This window comes from Scleropages formosus, chromosome 2 (genome assembly GCF_900964775.1).
Source record: "Scleropages formosus chromosome 2, fSclFor1.1, whole genome shotgun sequence".
NCBI lineage: Eukaryota > Metazoa > Chordata > Actinopteri > Osteoglossiformes > Osteoglossidae > Scleropages > Scleropages formosus.
Window position 1 is genome coordinate 2,386,446 of NC_041807.1, and position 20,565 is coordinate 2,407,010.

General features: G+C 41.6%; 1 protein-coding gene across 2 annotated transcripts in view; it reads right to left on the reverse strand.

Moving 5' to 3' along the window:
• nav1b (neuron navigator 1b) overlaps positions 1–20,565 on the reverse strand; it is an 86,663-nt gene that overhangs the window by 23,336 nt on the left and 42,762 nt on the right. For both annotated transcript variants that reach the window (XM_018733041.2, XM_018733040.2), the window contains exons 4-5: positions 6,460–6,598; positions 3,714–4,020 (exon numbers count right to left, since the gene is read on the reverse strand). In XM_018733041.2, coding sequence (XP_018588557.2) covers positions 3,714–4,020; positions 6,460–6,598 — 446 coding nt within the window. The remainder of the gene's footprint in view (positions 1–3,713; positions 4,021–6,459; positions 6,599–20,565) is intronic.

The following is a 20,565-nucleotide window of genomic DNA, read 5'->3' on the forward strand; positions in this document are numbered from 1 at the left end:
ATGGACATATAAAAAAACTTCAAAGCACAATTGCAATAAGCGACTTTATTTAGTGGGACCACACTTCAGAGTTCCCTGCAGCTGCAGTCAAAAGCAACCACTAAACATAAATGTATTTATGAAATTATTAAGCTCATAAAACAGTTCTGCAGCAGTTTGCTCATTATGTGATTAAGAATGGATGAACTAAAAACTGGCACCCAAAAACAATGTCATTATGCCATAACTGTTCTATTAAAGAAAGAAACCAAGAGCATCAGCCTAAGCCCTAAATAAATACATTTTAGAGCATCCAAAGAGCATCAGATGACTGCCTGCTGGGACATATTTTACTGAGAGGCTCATAAACTGTCAAGGCCATTTAGAAACTCCTGCTCAAATCACCTCCTCCTTTTATTGCCACTGTAAAAGAAACAGCACCATATATATTGGTGCTCTGGAAGGATATGAGCCTTCAGTTCAGCCAGAGCAGCAGCCAGTCCAACACCTCATGGAGGAGATGTGTATCCCTGTGCTCAGAAGGCTTTCTGCATTTGATTTGATCTAGTGGCTTTCAACCTGCATGTGTTGAGAGATCACGTGTAAGCAGATCCATAACTCAAAGGAAGCCTTATGGCCCCCTGTACAGCATCTACCCAGTGCCTGAATCAGGGACTGAGCCAGAGACCTGTATGTCCAGCAGCTAGATGGGAAGTGCAATGTGGTGGAGAAACACTACTTCTGCATCCACTCTCAACTGGTGGGAAGATACAGGTAGAGGGAAAAAGGAATGAGAGACTGAAGAAGGAGGGGAGGAGCAGGAAGAAGAGAGAGAGAGAGAGAAAGGGATGAAGTACAGGTTGGCAGAGGTACCCACTTCCAGAACCAATTTATATACAAAAAACCTTTCTTTCATAAGGGTATTTTTTTCCACAAAGTCCATGATGATGACAAGACACCTATGAGGGAGATTGATTGATTTTGAATGAAACAGCTTTACTGCCGACACTTTTCTCCAAAGCGACTTACAATTATGATTTATACAGATAGGTAATTTTTACTGGGGCACTTCATGGTAAGTTTCTTGCTCAAAGGTACTACAGCAGTTTCTCAGATTTGAACATGTAACCTTAAAATCCAAAGACAGCAGCTCCAACTTCTATGCTCGAAGCTGCCTTCAGCAGAAACACTAGGGGCCAGTTCCCAAAATCAGAGTGGTATCCACAAAACATATTGTAATCTGTCATAGGTCAAAAAAAAAAAAAAAAGGTAGAAATGCAAGCAGCAATGGCACAATCAGTCTGAGCAAAACCACCAAGAGACGGGAAATTGTCCAGCCGGACAACTCCGTATGTGTCCAAGCCTTAATGGAAGCTTTGCACAATTGGAGTTAACGAGCCTGCTTAAGTCTGACTAGCTCTGAGACGGCATCAGGGATCAGCCACAATGTTTCTGGCCAAGAGATCAGCCTGTATTTCTTGCTCTTCTTTTTTTTTTTTTTTACCATGACTGTCACCAGAGCCCCTCCCACCAGTGCCGAATGCTTTTGGGTGCAGAGCTAGCACCAAGAACTCCAAGATGTGAAATATGACACATCAGTGTATCACCGCTCTCAGAGGACGAACGTGTACACGTGCCGTGCCGCTCGCTCTTAACCCAGAGAATGTTGGTGCTTGTGGCGTGGGCTGTCATTCCGCTGACACAGGTTTCCTGCTGACCAACAGAGCCTTCAGACAGCAGCACACTGACAGCATAATGGCTGCTTCCCTGTGCCCGCTGGCAGCTGCATCCCAATGCTGGCCAAGGGCCCGTCCCTACTGAGTCACCTCAACCCGCTTACAGACTGATCTGCAAAGCCGCACTTCATGACCCCTGTGGTCTACAGCAGTACAATCTGCATTCCTTTACCGATCCTCACCACAGCACCAGGAAAGAATTATAACAATCATTTGGTTTTATGGCTTGCTTACTCAACAGATCTACAGAAAACATTTATTGAGGATTTGTGATATTTAATCTCTAATAAATGTTTTTTTTTTTTGTGTGTTCCAGTCCTGAATTTGCAGAGAAAAAGTAAATTTTTTAAGGATTACAAAGGGATAGGTCAGGTTGATAACAGTCCCATCTATGCGCTCAAGATGTTCTTTTCAGACTAGGAATCTGAAAGGCGCATAACAGAGACCTTATGAGGTCAAACAGTTATATTTATATTAAATTAGTATACAAATATAGTACACAAATAAGTTCATTACCTCTTTACATTAAAATAAAATCTACATAGAGTATATACATACTGATACACACATATACAAATATACAAAGGATCCCTGTTGAGGAGGAAATAACTGAACCAAAAGTTCATGCTTGTGGACATCACTAAAGACAGTAAATAAATGTCAAAACCATTCCCTTCAAAATAATGTTGACACACCATATTATGTAAGTGTGGAGCCGGAAGACACATCCTGAATGCCATATCAAACAGGCTCACTGGTCTTCAACAGAGCGTCCTTATCACCCCTTGCTTTAAGTTGGCATTTCATGCTAAAACGAGGTTAGGATGTAGGGACATAAGAAAGTTATATAACTTTCAATTTGCCTTTGAGAAAGGCATCCGCTAACTAGCTAATAAGAATAAGAATAAGAATAAGAATGTGGTATTAATGGTCCCTCCTTCCTTCACTTTGTGTGTCTTGGACTCAAAATAAAACAGTCCCCAAGGGTTAAAGGGGGGCTGACAGCTATAGGGCCCTCATACAAGATCAGGGACTGCTATCTGTGGCTCTCCGGACCTACAGAGTATTGCCCTTTCCCTGTACATCAGTAATGGTTTGAAGACACCTTTGTAAGTTACCTTTCATGAGTACACGTTGTACTAGTTAAAATGTACTTTTTAACACCTCTGGGACTAGAGCTCTCAAAAGCAGGGCTTGCCGCTTGTGGTTTAGAAATAGCATCATCCTTGAAACAAAGTAATTGGCCAGGCCTTTCTACACTACTCTGTGTAGAAACATGCCAAATCACTTATATGGTCCATCACACAGCTTCCACTGCAAATTTCTCTTGACAAGCAGATTTTTACAGCTGGTCCACCTTGCTGACTGACGTTCAATAAGTACAAGTGTCTGTGACTGAAAATAAAAATACAGGTATTGTGGGTCCAGAAGTTCATCACTGACTCTTAGTGCTTCTCGAAGTAAGACAACAATACGAAAAAACAGAAACAAAATTGTCCCGCCCACTTCTATTCTAAAGCTTTTATTTAAGGGCTATAAATGCTCTGCCATAAATATATATTTCATGGGAAAGCGAGGTGGGCCATTGTGTTAACCTGGCAGGAAATGGAGATGGGTACAGATGGGTGTTTAAATGTGGCACTGCTTTCAGAGGCAGCTGGTGCATCAACAGCACAGCAGTGCCAGGACTACATGCCACAACTGCGACCCAACAGCAGGTGATGCCAAAAACAGGCCGCATCAAAAATTCGATGCTTCTCCAGGAGCCATTCTAACCACTTGATCTGTTTTGATGCCTTGTCCGTGCAGCTTTACATGTGGCTACAGGGCAAGAAGACAGAAAAAAGACAGAAAGGCTGACACTGGACTGAACTTTATGTAACCTTTGCCCCCTCCCCAAAAAAAAAAAAAAAACACAGAAGAAATGATCTACCAGAAGACATTTAGGACTCAGAAGATGTACTCTTGAGTTAGAATGTGTAAGAAAGGATTGCTTACCTGCGACTTTCAGCATGCTCTGCGAAGTGTGTGTGATTGGGGAAGTGACCCCCACTGGAGGGTTGCGTCCCTTCTTAAAACTACCAGGATGACCAAGGCTTTGTGGTTTCTTCAGCTCTCCCTTTCCCCCGGCATCCTCACCCCCACCTTCAGAGAGGCGGGACTTCCTCCACTTGCTGGAGGACTCCGTCTTGAGGCTGCCTGTGTCGTAGCCACCACCCCCGGCCTTGCGGTGACCCTTGCCATCCTCGCTGTACCAGGACAGGCCGCTCTCCACCAGGGAGCGCTTCTCAGCGTCTGTGCGCAGCTGGGCAAAAAGGAGTCCGAGAGACACAATTGTATCTACAGTATTACTTTTTGCCTGTCTACTGGGTCATTCAGGTCAACCTCAATGCAACACAAATTCAATAATATGCACACTTATTTAGATAATATTGCTCACAGTCCTTTACCCTATGTACCCCTGCAAACTGTCCACTAATCACACTAAATTCTCCTTTCCAAGCATCATTCCGCATTCATTCGACAAAGACAGAATAAAAGTTCTTGGTTAAAGCATTTTTCTTGATGAAACCAGTCACTTTCCAACAGAAAGAAAAAAGTGAACTGTACTTAGACTTCTGACCTTTTCACATCAAACAAAAATGAGAAAATTTGGAGTGAAAATGAAAAGCAGTTTATTAACTGAAAGATATATAATAAAGAAAAACAAGGTAAACTGTTCTTGCTATCATTAAACTGGAAGGTAGTAAATATGCGGAGGTGAGCATTGAGAAATCATTTTACTTTCCAGAAAGTCAGTCAATACCCTTGCTTTTCCTGACGCCCTGTCAAATGTCAAATAAGTTAAAAAAACAACAAGGAAGAACGACCCCAGAACGACCCATCAGTACCTGACCCTACTTCTGCACGCCTGTGCACAAGGCTCCGACCTTATTGCAGCCATTGTACATGATAGAATGAATAAAAACTTCAAAGAAAAACAAACAACTTAAATAAAACCAGACCACGGAAGAATCTGATAAAGAGAAGGAAATAGAGAACCCGAAAAAATGTAACGCTAATTAAATTAGGAAGTATTGCAAACAGTAAGTCAGGAGAAACCTTAAAACCAAAGGTATGTCTGAGGGCTTAAGTTAATTTCAGTAAAGCACAACAGCCAAAGGCACCGATGAAGTGGAGCTGCTTTATATCACTATGTGAGTAACGTCTTGACTGTGTAGATCCCCGATTGTTTTTCAAAGGATCAAAGTCAAGCAGTATTTGCCAAAGGCCTGCTTTATTAAAATCCATCGCCCCCTCTTATGAGTGGCGATGATATCATCCAAGGAATACAGAGCCTTCATCGGTGCACAGGACACGTAATGTCCTTATGCCTCTTGCATAAAAATTGAGTTTTACTACTGACATTTGCAAAGCACCACAATTGTTAAAAACTTGTGCTCAGCAGGCAAAGCGGCGTGATACCTAAAGTAAGGTGAACTCAGTACAGCAGCATTCTTGAAATCAGCCAGTCAGCACATATTTTTTCTGTGCCATGTATTACAAAGAGATTTGAATCCCAAAAGTGAGTCTCTGACACTTCAGATCCTTCGCCACCTAACCCGCTGGAGCATCCCTTGGAACAGGTACATATAGGCTGGGGAAAAATAATTTCAGAAACGTGCCTTCCTTAAAATTAAAATGGAAGTGTACATTCAATTTCTCAAAAAGGGTTGTACACAATGATAGACAGAAATGGTACATTACCATCAAAAGAAACTGCAGGAAACAGTTAAGAGTCCGGTGAATATAAAATACATAAAGATGAAACGGAGAGGTATCAGTTTACATTTATTCATTTAGCTGATGCTTTTCTCCAGGGTTTCAGAACTCTGTTCAAAGGCTTGACAACATTCCCAAAGCAGAACTCCACTGCCCTACATCTAATGCATGTATGATAAATGAAACACCTCACTAAATCTTCATTTACATAAGAAGCGTGAGGAAATCACTGTAACAAGTTCCAATGACTGTTAGTTTCAGCTCTTTTTGGGGGACAAGGGTGACTGTAGCATACTGAAAAGAAGGGAAAATGTCCTCATACGTATCACACCTCCATGTGAGTTAGAATTTATGTAAACTAAAGCATCCCAAAGTCATAATTCCTCATGTGCACCATGCTGTGTCACAAAGATCATGGGTCACCCTTGATGAAAATGGATGACCCCTCAACAGCAGCACTGAGGAGTGATGTGCCAGGAGCTGACATGTACTCAGCCTGGGGTGCGGCAGGGTGGGAACAGTGGCTCCACTGTGACGACCGGAGACACTGCTGAAAGAAAGGTCTGGTGATGATGTCAGTAATTTAGCAACACTGGTTACTGCTGTATGCTCCGCCATCGATTGCTCTTCCTCTGTCTCCTTTCTGACGCCTCTTGCAAGCATAATGTTACATTCCCAGCAAATTAACACTGAGCCTTCCAGACCACACTACTGTCTACACCACAATGCATGCGTTTCTTCAACTTCATTAAGTCTAGATGAAAACCATCTGTCTGTTTCAGTGTAAAAGTGCTAGCCACCTCGATGCAAAGTACTTTAGGCCTGATCACATTTGATGTCATACACATGGCAAATTTTAATTTACTTTTCATAAATCCACTGAAGGATGAGCTGCAAACTGCAAACATCAGTCTTACAGATGTTTTTCAGTTTTAGCATTACTTGGATCTGCTGTATCCTCTTGGTGACATTGCTCACTCACCACGACAGAGGAGTTGCGCCGGGAGCTTACAGGCGTGGTGGGCAGCGAGTTGAGGGAGGAACTGGCATTGAACTCCTCGGAGCTGAGGTTATCCGAGCCATCGCTGAGGCCACTGCTGATGGAGCTGCTCTCATCCCAGCTGGAAGAGGTGGAGAAGAACAGCAGTAGGGGTCAGAACAGTAATTCACTGAAAAGTTGAACAAATGACAATGCAGAGGGCTGGGCTCCTCCCAAAGAGCCATTTCTATGGTACACTGAAACAGTCCAATATTATAAAATGCCCCAAACTCAAGAATGGACCAACAGGTCCCAATCAACCAAAGTAGGAGGGAACAAAGGAAAAAAAAATATTTTTTTTTAACAAAGCCAATGGCATTCTGTCAGCATCCAGTTTGACAGCAGATACCTGGGCAAACTATACATGAACAAAAGCCACATCAACCTCAAAAACGCTTAAGATTTTCAGGATGAAAGAACCATTTCATTATATCTGGATTGGTAAATTTCATTCAGATTTTGAACTGCACAATTTGCACTAGAACTGCAGTTCAAGTAGTGGAGTGAGAACTCAAAGTCTACACCATACATCCAATCACACATAATTTGCTTCATAAAGTTATACGGATTACACTGCCTACCATACACTAATTCCTACTTCATTTTAGGTATAGTAAAGTCACAGTCTTGCTATGATGATGCAAATCAAAATAGTAGCTGAATAAATTTTCTGATTACAGTGTTTTTCAAAGTAGAAGTCAGTAAAGGAGAAAATATGAGCACCCTTGCTGCTCCAGCTATTTCTCATTTTCCTCCCTCTGTCTTTTCCATTCAAATGCTTCCAAGTGAAGCATGATGGGATGCCAACATGATTTAAGGAGGCTAATCTCATGGGTGCCGGTTTTGGCTGGACACCAAATAAGTGTCCGTTTGCACTCCATCGCTTCACCTTTTTACTCTGAAAGGCCTGGCCAAAAGGAATCTATCCTTGGCGGAAGATGCTTCAGACTGGTGAACATGGGATGTACAGCTCAAATGAAGAGCTACTGATACCTCAGCATTTGCTGGGTGACCTGAGTAACCTAGAGGGGATGATGGAGAGGACATTTAAGTCACAGGTGCTCCTGGGACTATACAAGCCTTCGGACACACCTGATGATCCTCAGTGTAATACCAGAAGGTGTCCCTGTTTAAAACTTTCCCCCGTTCTACTGCACGTGTCATGTAGGAAATGTATTTAGGAAGGTTTTGTCAAAGGCGAGCAGAAGGGTCAGAATGGGTGGATTTCTGTATCAAAATGTAGTCTGAGAGAAAAGTGTGCAGTGGAGTTGCAAGCGCTATTCTTGATTTAGTCTTACAGACTAAAAAGTGTCAGGGACGAGGGCGGGAGACTGAAGAGTTGGATGGACTTAACTGCGGGATCGATTATTGTAGAAACCAAAACAAGAAGTAAGCGAGGATCGTAGTCGAGGACAGACGTAGGTTGTTCAAGGCACAGATGTTGTTCTTGGGACAAGACAGGAATTTAAGTTGATCAGGCGAGGTAGGAGATCTGAAACCAGGAAGGCAGCAAATAGGGAACAAAGTGCAAAGGAGGAAGAGGGACTGGAAGGACGAGGAGGTAAGTGGGGTTCTTTCGCTATCGCAGGAGAAGCGGGTAGACTCAATGAGGTTCTGCAACCAGATGAGCCAGCATGGCTTCCTTTATACCTGGCTGCTCTAATTCGGGGCAGGTGCAGTCGATTGGCACAAGAGCATGGACGTGACTAAAAGAGAACAGTCCAAATCAAAGTTGTGAAAATAACCAAAGTCAAAAGACAGTTCTGGATTGTACAAACTGCAATGCACATTACCCCTTTTGCTTACCATATAGGCTGTGGCGTTTAAACAATGCTCAGCTGGTACTAAGGGGCCCAAAGTGTGCCAAGAAAATACCCCCCACATCATTATATGACCACCACCAGCCTAAACTGTTGATACATGGCAGGATGGATCCATGCTTTCATGTTGTTTACGCCAAATTCTGACCCTACCATCTGAATGTCGGAGCAGAAATCGAGACTCATCAGACCAGGCAACGTTTTTCCAATCTTCTATTGTCCAATTTAGGTGAGCCTGTGCATATTGCAGCCTCAGTTTCCTGTTCTTAGCTGACAGGAGTGGAACTGGTATGGTCTTCTGCTGCTGTAGCCCATCTGCTTCAAGGTTTGACGTGTTGTGCGTTCAGAGATGCTCTTCTGAATACTTGGGTTGTAACGAGTGGTTATTTGAGTTACTGTTGCCTTTCTATCAGCTCGAACCAGTCTGGCCATTTTCCTCTGACCTCTGGCATCAACAAGGCATTTTTGCCCACAGAACTGCCGCTCACTGGATATTTTCTCTTTTTCTGACCATTCTCTGTAAACCCTAGATATGGTTGTGTGTGAAAATCCCAGTAGATCAGCAGTTTCTGAAATACTCAGACCAGCCCGCCTGCCACCAACAACTATGCCATGTTCAAAGTCACTTAAATCACCTTTCTTCCCCATTCCAATACTCAGTTTGAACTTCAGCAGATCATCTTGACCTTGTCTACATGCCTAAATGCACTGAGATACTGCCATGTGATTGGCTGATTAGATATTTGTGTTAATGAGCAGTTGACCAGGTGTACCTAATAAAGTGGCCAGTGAGTGTATATCATGAATACGTAGGAAATATTATTGATTGGCTGGTATTTATCAACTAAATTGGTACACAGTACATTCACTGTGGAAATGTTACATTTAAAAGATGTCAGTGTAGGAAAAGAGCTTCCTTAATTACATGTATGAAATCTTTACATATAATGACTTCTCTACCAAGAACACAAACATAAAGCGGGCTTAACTGGTACAAAGAGCTATATAATGAAGGAATAATCATTGTGGGATGGCTTTTATGAGGGTTCAGTCCCACCCCCAATATCATTCTCCAAGTCGTTATTATAAAGTTGTAATAATTACACCAGATGGAGCAAACCATAAATCCTTAATTCTATGAAGAGTAATTCTCATTCCCACTAGTATACGTCTTACTCCTAAATGTCCCTGAAGACAGCTTCAATTTTAGTTCAACCGGCAAAAAATACTGGTGGAATATAGAAACTTCAAAATGCAATCCCTGAAATGGGCAAAGTATGGCTACAAGGCCGTTAGCAGGTTCCTTCTGAACCATCTGCATCTACTCCCACCCCACATCAGCCCGTTTCTTTTTTTACAGGAAAGGTAAAGTCAGTCTTCATGACGTTATGCATTCGGCAGCTCTGTGCGATCCAGATAAGGCCCTGGGATGTCACTCACTGCGACTGACAGCCCCTGGGTCCCTTGGAGGCAACATTACAAACACATTTCCATTTTGTCTTTCTTGGATTACAAAAAGCACCTTTATGAGTCATTTGGTTGAAGGGCGAGCTTCTCCCTTTACATCACAAAGAAAACCTGCATACATAGTGAAATGAAACATGCAAAGCTAACCCCAGTAATGGGATACATATATCTCTGACTTTAATATTATAACAGATTATACTAAGTTCGTCATGAGGTGCTTTTACTCGGTGTGACCTAATCATTTTATGTCATCCCTTTCTTGTCTAATAAGCTTCAGTAGCAGGTTCCCAAATTGTTTCAAGTTTAGATTAATATTTTAGAATTAGAATTAGAATTAGAATGAGGTTTTATTTGCCAAGTGTGCGGAATTTGCTTTGGTGCTTTCAGTATTACAGACAATAGGCAAGACAGACAGCTGACTCGGACACAGAATAAATAAATAACATATTCACAGAGTAAAAAGAATAAATACCAAAAAACAAAAACAAGTAAATTACTAATATGGGGTTATATTATATATATAAATTTATTACTATATTATTTATATATTATTATATAATATTATTAATATATTATATATAATATAGAGGGGGGGGTGTGGTGGCGCAGCAGGCTTAGCTGGGTCCTGCTCTGTGGTGGGGCTGAGGTTCGAGTCCTGCCTGGGGTGCCTTGCGACGGACTGGCGTTCCGTCCTGGGTGTGTCCCCCTCTCTCCGGCCCTACACCCTGTGTTGCTGGGTTAGGCTCTGGTTGGCAGTTACCCCACTCAGGACATGCAGTTTCAGACAGTGTGTGTGTATAGTATTATAATATATATTTATATATATATACATATATATAATATATTATTATGTATAATTTATTAAATATAAATAAAGTATATATTTGATATTGCTTTAAAAAATCATTTTGAAAACAGTTAACACTGACCACATTGGAAGTCCTGAGGACAAGTCAAACTATTGAATCTCGAGATCTTTTTCAGGGGCTTGGTCATCATAAATCACAACCAGGCAACATATGTATTACAACATATTGTGTAGAAGAGACTTTTTGAGACCCAACATCTACTTTTTCCCATGTAACAGGGTATATGCAGGCTTTCACCTAGTGATACAAGAATGTTCTTTAGAGAATGTAACCAGACTTCCTTACTGAGCATGTAAAACAGGCTATTAAAAAATTCAATGTGACATAACAGTCATCATATAATGGTTGATTATTTATTTGACAGATGTTTGGTAGGAAGACTGGCAAAAACCACTGGGGGAATACAGAATCGGCAGATTCTGACTGCAAACAGGTATCCTTTTTTTAACTCATCCATTTTTTTATCAAAAACAGCTTGTCTCAATGCAGGGTCACGGTGGTCTGGAACCTAGTTTTGAAGCATAGGACATGAGACAGGGTACACGCTGCATGGGCAGCCAGCTCATTGCAGGGCAATCCCACATTAAAAGGGCAATTCAGAGTCACCAGAGTCATCACTTATTATGATTATGGGAGGAAAACCACACCAGTACAGGGAGAGCATGCAAACTTCACACAGACCATGGTTCGAACCCACACCTAAACATACGAGCCAGGTACTGCGCACAGTGCAATATGCTGCACCACTGTGCTGCCTTCTATTCGACTTAACATGAACACTTCAAAAGTAATTAGCCACACTGAACGCGCATGTAGACCTAGAAACACTGAGGCACTGAATAACCTCAGCCATAGTTGCATTAATTTAACAAATAATTCATACACTACAGCGATTAACCTGGAAAAAGACTAGCACTGCCCTTACCACATAACCATAGCAATAATTGTGAAGGTTATTTATTAATCTACTAAAGCCCACAGGAAGAGGTAACTTTTGGAGCAATTGATTTTAGAAAGACTGTTAAATACTTCCATTAGACTACATAGTTATCTACATTTACCTTCATTTATTTAGCAGACATTTTTCTCCAAAGCAATTTACGATGAACTCTATGTAGTGTTATGAGCCCACACACCTTATTGAGCATGGTGATTTACACTGCTAGATACACTACTTACACTGGGTCACTCATCCATACATCAGTGGAACACACTCTCTCACATACTATGGGTGAACCTGAACAGCATGTCTTTGGCTTTGAAATGTAGTCCAAAGACATGCTGTTCAGGTTCATCCATAATGCGATCTAATGGACGATCTAATCACGACATGCCACAAATGTAGCCCACAGGGCACAGATGTGCATTATCCCTGCATATCCACTTTGTCTCAATTCCTGTACATCTGTGTATTACCAAGGCATATGTGAAAACAGCTCATAAAGGCCCAAGCCTTTCTCAGCGCATTGTAACCACCCTCATCACACTGTGCAGCACTGTGCTTTTTTCATTCCTCACTAAACACTCAGCAGTCACCCTCACTTGTGCCTCCCCAGTGAAAATAGCACAAAGTAGAAACTTCTCACGTAAATTCGTTCCGATCCACCTTTCAGTGTTCGTTTCCAAATTTCGAATTGTCCTTTGTAGCTGTACGCTTGTACGCAATCTGCACTGAAAGCTCGAGAGTAAAATGCAGTGGACTGTAGAAAAATAGGAAACTGAAGCCCTGAAAAGAAGATCAAAACTACACACTCATCTCTGTGTTACAAAAACCACAATGCTCAACAAGCACACAGACAAAACAACTACTTGGCAAATTTCCATGGCTCAGATGCTGCTTTGTGACATATAAAGTGGCACTTTTCCCTGGCCTCTGTAACTCTGTATGTCTCCACCCCTCACCCGATGCCAGTGTCCCACTTGAGCTCCATGTGCCACTGCCGCCCCTTAATTACTGCCAGCAGGTCATGCCAGCCGCCCAGGAGAAAGCAAAAACCCAAGTCAGAGATCGATTTAAAGAGCGCGCCACAAACCAAACATCAGCAGTAATCACAAAGATGCCTCCTGAGTAGATAATAGAGCTATTATAGCTGGAGCAGAACCCACTCCTTTGCTCTTAGCAGGATCTCTAGCCAGAGACTTCTCGCTATGGCCCCCATCTCCGAAAAGCAAATCAAATCTGGAGAATCTCCTTACTACGGAGCTCTAAGACCTCATGTGCTTTGGTCTCATCACAGCACAGCAGTAAGAATGTGCCCATCTCTCGTCTTCAAAATTGCTGCTATACAAAAAATTACGTTTCAAGAATTAAAACGATTACTAACCCTAGGAATTAGTTGAATGAAAAGCTGAAACACCATTTTAAGACATCCATTCTGGAAAAAAGTACAAACAAAACTCGTGAACAAGCAGAGCAGCATCAATGGGGCATGACAGCACAATAAGCTTGATCGGTTTAACTGCTGTAATGCTAAATGAGCTTTGAAAAGGAACTGTTAAAATAGAGCTTACATAAGTCTAGCATAATGTGTTGCCATGAAGGGGCATTCTAGAACAGTGGAGGTATAGCTCCACTTATCCATTGAAAGTCCATCATAAAACACAGACATCCACTGTGATGCTAACAAGACTACAAATTCTGTATATATGTCTTGTGTATGTGTGTGTTTATATATATATATATATATATATATATATGTAAAGTTAAACCAATGGAAAAGGAAAATTTGATTATTTGGGTAACTGCATGAAGGAGCAGGTGTACAGGTATTCCTAACAAAGTGGCCAGTTGGGGTACATGTCCTATAGACTAGGCATTTAATTTGATAAATGAAGTGATGGCCAAAAATGTTGGAGGTCAAATACAAGGTTTATGCAAGATTAGAGGATATGACACTCTGGCAGGTTCAGGGTCCCCAGATTTTCTTAATTTCCATTTTGTATACACACACACACATTTTCAGAACCGCTTGTCCCTTACGGGGTCACGGGGAACCGGAGCCTACCCGGCAACACAGGGCGTAAGGCCAGAGGGGGAAGGGGACACACCCAGGACGGGACGCCAGTCCGCCGCAAGGCACCCCAAGAGGGACTCGAACCCCAGACCCACCGGACAGCAGGACTGCGGTCCAACCCACTGCGCCACCGCACCCCCTCATTTTGTATATATAATACAAATATGTATACACACACACACACACACACACACACACACACACACACACACACACACACACACACACACACACACACACACACACACACATACACACACACACACACACAGTCTGAAACCGCGCGGAGTCATGGCAAGCCGGAGCCTAACCCAGCGACACAGGGCGCAAGGCCGGAAGAGGAGGGGACACACCCAGGACGGGACTGCCCATTTAAAAAAATATTTTAATAATGTTAAATCTGACTTTTGGTTTGCAAGTCTAACAGGGTCATGACTATACAGTATTGTACAATGAGCTTAATGTCAGCATTTCACCTTTATAAACCCAAAGATAAAAATACTGGCTGATTACAATCTAACTCCACACACTCCCTCTGGTCTGGCTTTTCTTTAAAGGAGGTCTTTTCGGAATGTATACCCTTAGATTTGGAAAAGGATCATAATGAGAAACAGCTGCAAAGACATTTCCCTAATCTCTGTGCAAATATATAATGTAAGTACAGATGCTCCCCGACTTACGATGGTCAGACTTACGATTTTTCGACTTTACAATGGTGAGGTGGCGATAGATTTTCCGTAGAAACCGCACTTTGAATTTTGAAATTTGATTTTTTCCCAGGAAAGCGATATGCGGTGCGATACTTTCTCACGATGCTGGGCAGCAGTAGTGATCGCATTTACTGGTCTGCCACGTAGTTGTGTTTTGTGCATCCATAATGTCACAGAAACTCCCATCTGTGTCTCCTGCTACTGGTGGAAAGCAGAAGAGGAGGACAATTACTCTTGAAGAGAAACTCAAGATAATTGCCCAGAATGAAAGCGGCAAGCCTGTAACGGCCATCGCATTGTATGCTAGGTTATGATGTTCGGTCGGTTGGGTGTATTAAATGCATTTTCGAATTACAATATTTTCAACTTCCGATGGATTTTGCGGAATCTAACCCCATCGTAAGTCAGGGACCACCTGTATAACCAACTTGCGTGAACAAATTCTTGCAGATCAACTGGATCCGAACATGGTGATAAATATCTTGTAAATTTTCAAAATTTATACGCACGCACAGTATGTCTTTGAGCGTGTCATTTCCTCATATGTTTTAAAAAAATCTTAGCAATTTGGAGCTACCTTATTTTGCCTGTGACGGTTCAAATTTGAACTGCTCCACCCCTTTCAGTCTAAGGTTCTGCTGAATAACTGTGACTGAAATGAGGGGTAAGGCTCACAGAGAAACTGTGTGTGGTTTGCGGTCCCTGTTGACACGCACAGAGTTTGACACGCAAAACGGTGCATTGCAAACATACTGCACCTAAGGCGCCGACCGGCCGACTGGCAGGCTGCAAGGTGGAGGGGCGGGGCGGGGCAGCCATGGCTGACAGGGCAGATGGGATGCAATATGTGGTGCTAGACAACTAACTGAGTGCAAATTCAGAGAGCAGATTGCAGTGATGCTTCAAGTTGTGGGGTGAAAGCACTCAAGCATTATGTCAGGGAAACAAAACAAGGCAAAGGAAGATGCCTAAAGAGACCATTAGATCTGCTGGCCAATAAATAGTAAAGCGCAGCAAAAGGGTGCATGAGAAGGTGATGTAATATTGGATTTAACTATCATATACAGAGTGAAAATTGAGTTATAACTTCTGCATAACTGAAATTACGGGTTGAGCAGATGCCGAGAACATTGGATTCAAAGATGAGTAATCTCTGCACACCAGTGGCAGGAATTTCAGGTGCACTTTTTTAAACAGAGAATATCACCAAGGTGCAGAGAGAGAAGTGTTTCATTTCAGCTTGCTCTGATATTAAACGCACCTGATATACTGCAATAGCAAATTATTGTCTGAAAACCTTCTAGAACAGAACACCATTCTGTCCTGAAGTGAAACACAACAGCTTACTTTTTCACAGGTTATAAACAAGAGTGATTTAGTTGGTACGTCACAATGACACGTTTCTCCGAGTTATAGCATGTATCCCAAGCCAAACAATGAAAATTACAGAGGACAAACCTATACATTTGGCTGAAGCAAGCGCTGCAATTAGAGGCCTTTCTGCCCTCTCGTGGATTACGTTTGCACAAGCCTTCCACAAATTCACGTAAAAGGACTCTTAGTCAACCGTGACACGTCAGGACATATCCAGCTCAGGAGTGAATAAAAGGGGCCAACCGACGTGCCAGCTTTCAGTGAAAAGTCAAACAAAACGGTCCTTAAAGATACAACCACCTTTTCAGGTATGCAGGTACAGGCAGGATTCAAAAGCACCTTAATTTCTATTGCTTCTGCCTCGCACAATAATTTTAGTGGTCATCGTGTTCCCACACCTGAATAATGCTGGGCAAATGATTTCACACTAATACTCTTTCATAATAGTTATGAATAGTGAACCAGCTAGCGAGTTTGAATGCTTGCATTATTTTCTACTCAGATGTACAATTATGACCAAATGCTTGTGTTTTCACACCAATGAATAATAAGTATAAATTCAAAGTAATATATATCAATGAAAATGGTTCTGTTAAGCGAAGTTGTAAAGTAAAGTATTAGGTTGGGAATCTGCATTGACAATGAATCGAAAGCCTGGAGTGAAAAAATCGTTGACTGGAAAGAAATCAACAACAGATTTGTGAGATGTCAGTACATGTCGTTTCAAAGAATTAATTAATTTTGTTCAGGTGTCATGGAAACTCACTATTTGTATGTGAGAAATCACAGGGTGAATTTAACCTTGATCACAGTACAGCTACCTTTTCTCCTTTGGAAAAGTATTTCACCCCTGAAATCAACAGGGTTGGGACACCCTTAGCTTGAGCATTTTGTCCCAGGCATGAAAATGCATTTTTGCTCCTCCTACACTGAAACTGTAAATGTGAAAATGTCTTCAAGCACGTATCACATTATAATGATATGTGATGAGTTTACTATTGAAGATAATCATATTTTTACCAACGGATTGGGAAGTAATACAGTTCTAAAACTCAAAAACAAACTCTACCATCAGAAGTGCTTACTCTCCTTTGGTTAGTATGCAGTGGGGCTGTTTCTAGCTTTCCTCCCAAATCAAGCTGGAAGAAGGTTGACAAAACTTTAATTTGGTTGCGGTGGTGTGAATCTAAGCTGATTTGTACAACAGCTGCAAAGGTCCCAGAATGCAGATGTGTCTTGACAATGGAGTTATGGAAGACCAATCATGAACAGCATGTTATTGTGCAGGAATCATGTGGAATTTTACACATTTGCAGAAGTTTAGTTTCTCACCGGAGCATATAGGCTTACATCCAGACATTTTTCTCAATGCGATCAGCTGGGAATGGGTGGTACAACACAGAAGTCTGTTTTTGGTTGGTCTGAGAAGTCATGTTTTGCTTCATACACACTAATAGTTTACACTGTGTAAAATCTAGAAAATCTGTAAAATCTGGAGCATTTAGAACCAATGAAGACATTAGATAACATCGTTCTCTTTGGATAGTCTCATATTACATGAAGGAACTGGAAGCTTCCTTGACTTACCACAAGCTTCAGTTAGCCTCACCTTCTAAAAACAAATAAATGGTGCCAATAACAAAGGAACGGGTGCAAGGTCGAAATCGACACCAGGTCAGTAGAGTCAACAGCACAGTCATTCTGAGAGGATCTAATGGAGCCTGAGGCTCAAAGTTCCTTTGTCTTTCTTCTAACTTTGACATAGCAGAGAAACATCACAGCCAAGCAGGCCTAGAGTGTTCACTGTATCCTGGCCTCCATATGTGCTGCACCATTTGAACTTCAGACGTTGAGAAAATGTTTTGGTTTAAAAATGCGAGGGAAGACGAGAGGGGAACTGTTAAGCAGTCAACCCACCCCATCCCACCCCCAGCCTAAGCGCAAAGTGAAACCAGCTGTGTTGGGAAACACATCAAGCCATGGGTGTTCTTTGGCATGCTTCTCCTCACTGTCTTGGTGCATGGGTTCAAAAGGGTTTGGAAATGAAGGTTGGAATCCTATGCCACTCATTGAAGGAAAACAGCATTGTCGCCTCCCCAAAACTCAAAATGTTAAGATGCGATAATGACAGCGTACAGTGTACCGAGAGAGCGTACGTCACTTTGGAAAAAAAGCATGTGCTAAATGAATAAATGTGAATATAAATGTGTAGCAAGACGTAACACTGTCAACACCAATATTGCAGATAAAAGACACTATTATTATTTCTTTTTTATAGCGGACACCTTTGTCTAAAGCAGCTCCCAGGAATATATTTACAGATGCTACAAGACAGCTACATCTGTTCTACATAGCATCATTAACCACATGCTGTCAACATTGGGACTCTAATTAAATTTCTGAATGTAAATACATGAAACACATCATATTCATGACCATTTTCCATGTAGATTGTTTTATATTTTTTCATTCCTTTGGAATGCAAAAAAGTCAACACTGCACTTAAATTTCTGCCACTTCAAAATAAATAGAAGTAAATTATCAAAATCAAATGTAGTATATACCAAGTTGAACTTCCATAAAATGACTGAACAAAACCAATATTTGCAAAGGCTGAGGACCCAGTTTTCACCACGGCGTAAACATAGCTTCTTGGCCTTCTGCATATAGAGTTTAATTGAAACAACATGGCAGGGTATCAATGGAAAAGGGTATTTGGAAACATTTTTTTTAGAAGAATTATTTTAATCAGTCCTTTTTCCATGCTGAATATGCACTACAATAGAGAACATGTTTTACGAATTTTGAATGTACTGAGCACTGGCACTTCAAATCACCTGGGTGGGAGAGAGAACCCAGGTTTGAACTTCTTTCAATCTGTGTGGAATTTGCATGTTCTTCCCGTGAAGGCGTGGGTTTCCACCTGGGTGCTCCTGTTTCCTCCCACAGTGCAAAGACATGCAGTTCAGGTGAACCGGTCACTGTAAATTGCCCATAGTAGTTAAATGGGCGAGTGACTCTCTCTGTGTGTGTGTGTGTGTGTGTGTGTGTGTGTGTGTGGCTACCCTGCAATGAACTGGGATCACATCCAGGGTGCACCCCCTCCAGCTTTGTGTCCAATGCCTCCATGATATGTTCCAGATCCCCGAAACCCTGGGCAAGCCAGTTGTTGAAACTAGATAGATGGATGTTCCCAAACACCGGTTACTGAAACAGAGTGACAGCTTGTACCAGTATCAATTTTTCAGTGGATTTCTTTGAGATATCTAGTTCCCTGTGGATTGGCAAATCAATTTTAAGTTAAATGCAAAAATCAACAAGCCTGCTAAGTGAATAACTGAACAGGGAGACATTCAAAGTCAAGTCAAATTAAACCTTATTGTCATTCAGCAGGACATTCAGTGTTCAAGTAACTACTGAAGGCAAATTAGCAAATATTATATGAAAAATGCTTTATTTTATATTGTAAACCAGGAACTTTATACTCATGTAGTGCTCTCAAACATAGTTGAGGGGACTACCGCCTTTACATGACTTGTAGTCAACTTTATTAAGGTGACAGTGGCCAAATGTGATGATAGACCATTGGAAGCCAACAATCTCTAAAAATGTATACACAGTGCTAAGACCCTTGTTATATTGCATGTGTACTCAAGGTCATGTAAAGAAATTCGCACTACCCTGTGAAGGCAGTTAAAGTTAGTGTCTAATAGAGCAGACAGTGTAAACATCATTCTCATCGATCTACACACACACACTGCCTGCCCCAGCTGGGGTTGTGGCAACCCAGAGACTAACCTGGTAAACACAGGGTGTAAGGCTGGAAGGGGAGGGGACACACCCAGGATGGGATACCAGTTCATCACAAGGCACCCCAAGTGGGACTTGAACCCCAGCCCCCCCAGAGAGCAGGAACCAATCAAACCCACTGCGCCACCGCACCCCCCTATCCCATTGATATATATTCTTTCTAATACAGCAGGTTGTCCAAAAATGGAAGGATCTGCATCTGAATCCATGCTTTAGCCGAAATACCCTTGATCAAGGTGTTTACCCTGAATCGACAGTGCAAAAATTATTCTGATGTATTAATGGGTAAATCACTGTAAATAATTCCATATACAGATGGTCCCCGATTTACGATGGTTCGACTTACGGATTTTTCAACTTTACGATGGTGATCTGGTGATAGACATTCAGTATAAATCGTACTTCGAATTTTGATTTTTTTCCATATGTGGTGTGATACTCTCTCGTAATGCTGGGTAGCGGCATTTCCGCATTTCCCCGTCTGTCATGCAGAGGTGTGTATTAGGTGTACTAAATGCATTTTCGACTTACGATTTTTTCGACTTCCGATGGGTTTCGCAGAACGTAACCCCATCATAAATCGGGGACCACCTGCACATAAAACATTATGAGTTGCTATGGAGAAAATGCAGAATGAAACCAAGAGATGACAGAAGTCAGTGGTAAAATTTAAAGGGCACTTCAGATGAAAAAACACAGTCCACAGTAGAATAAAGCTCTGAGATGAGGTAAATCCAATGCATCACTCCCCGTTTGGTCATTCTTTTGCAATGTACTAGTGTTTGCATTACTAAGAAATGAGTAATGTTTGCTGTGTTTTTACATACATACAGTGTTATAAAAGTGACTTGTAAGTTGATGGAACTACAGTACACTGAGAACTACATTTTTTAATAGTTCTACCATCTATTTTTTATTAAATGACAATCAGACAACAAAGATGATGTTTTAAGTATAAAACTGATTGATTGAGTGAAATCTAGAT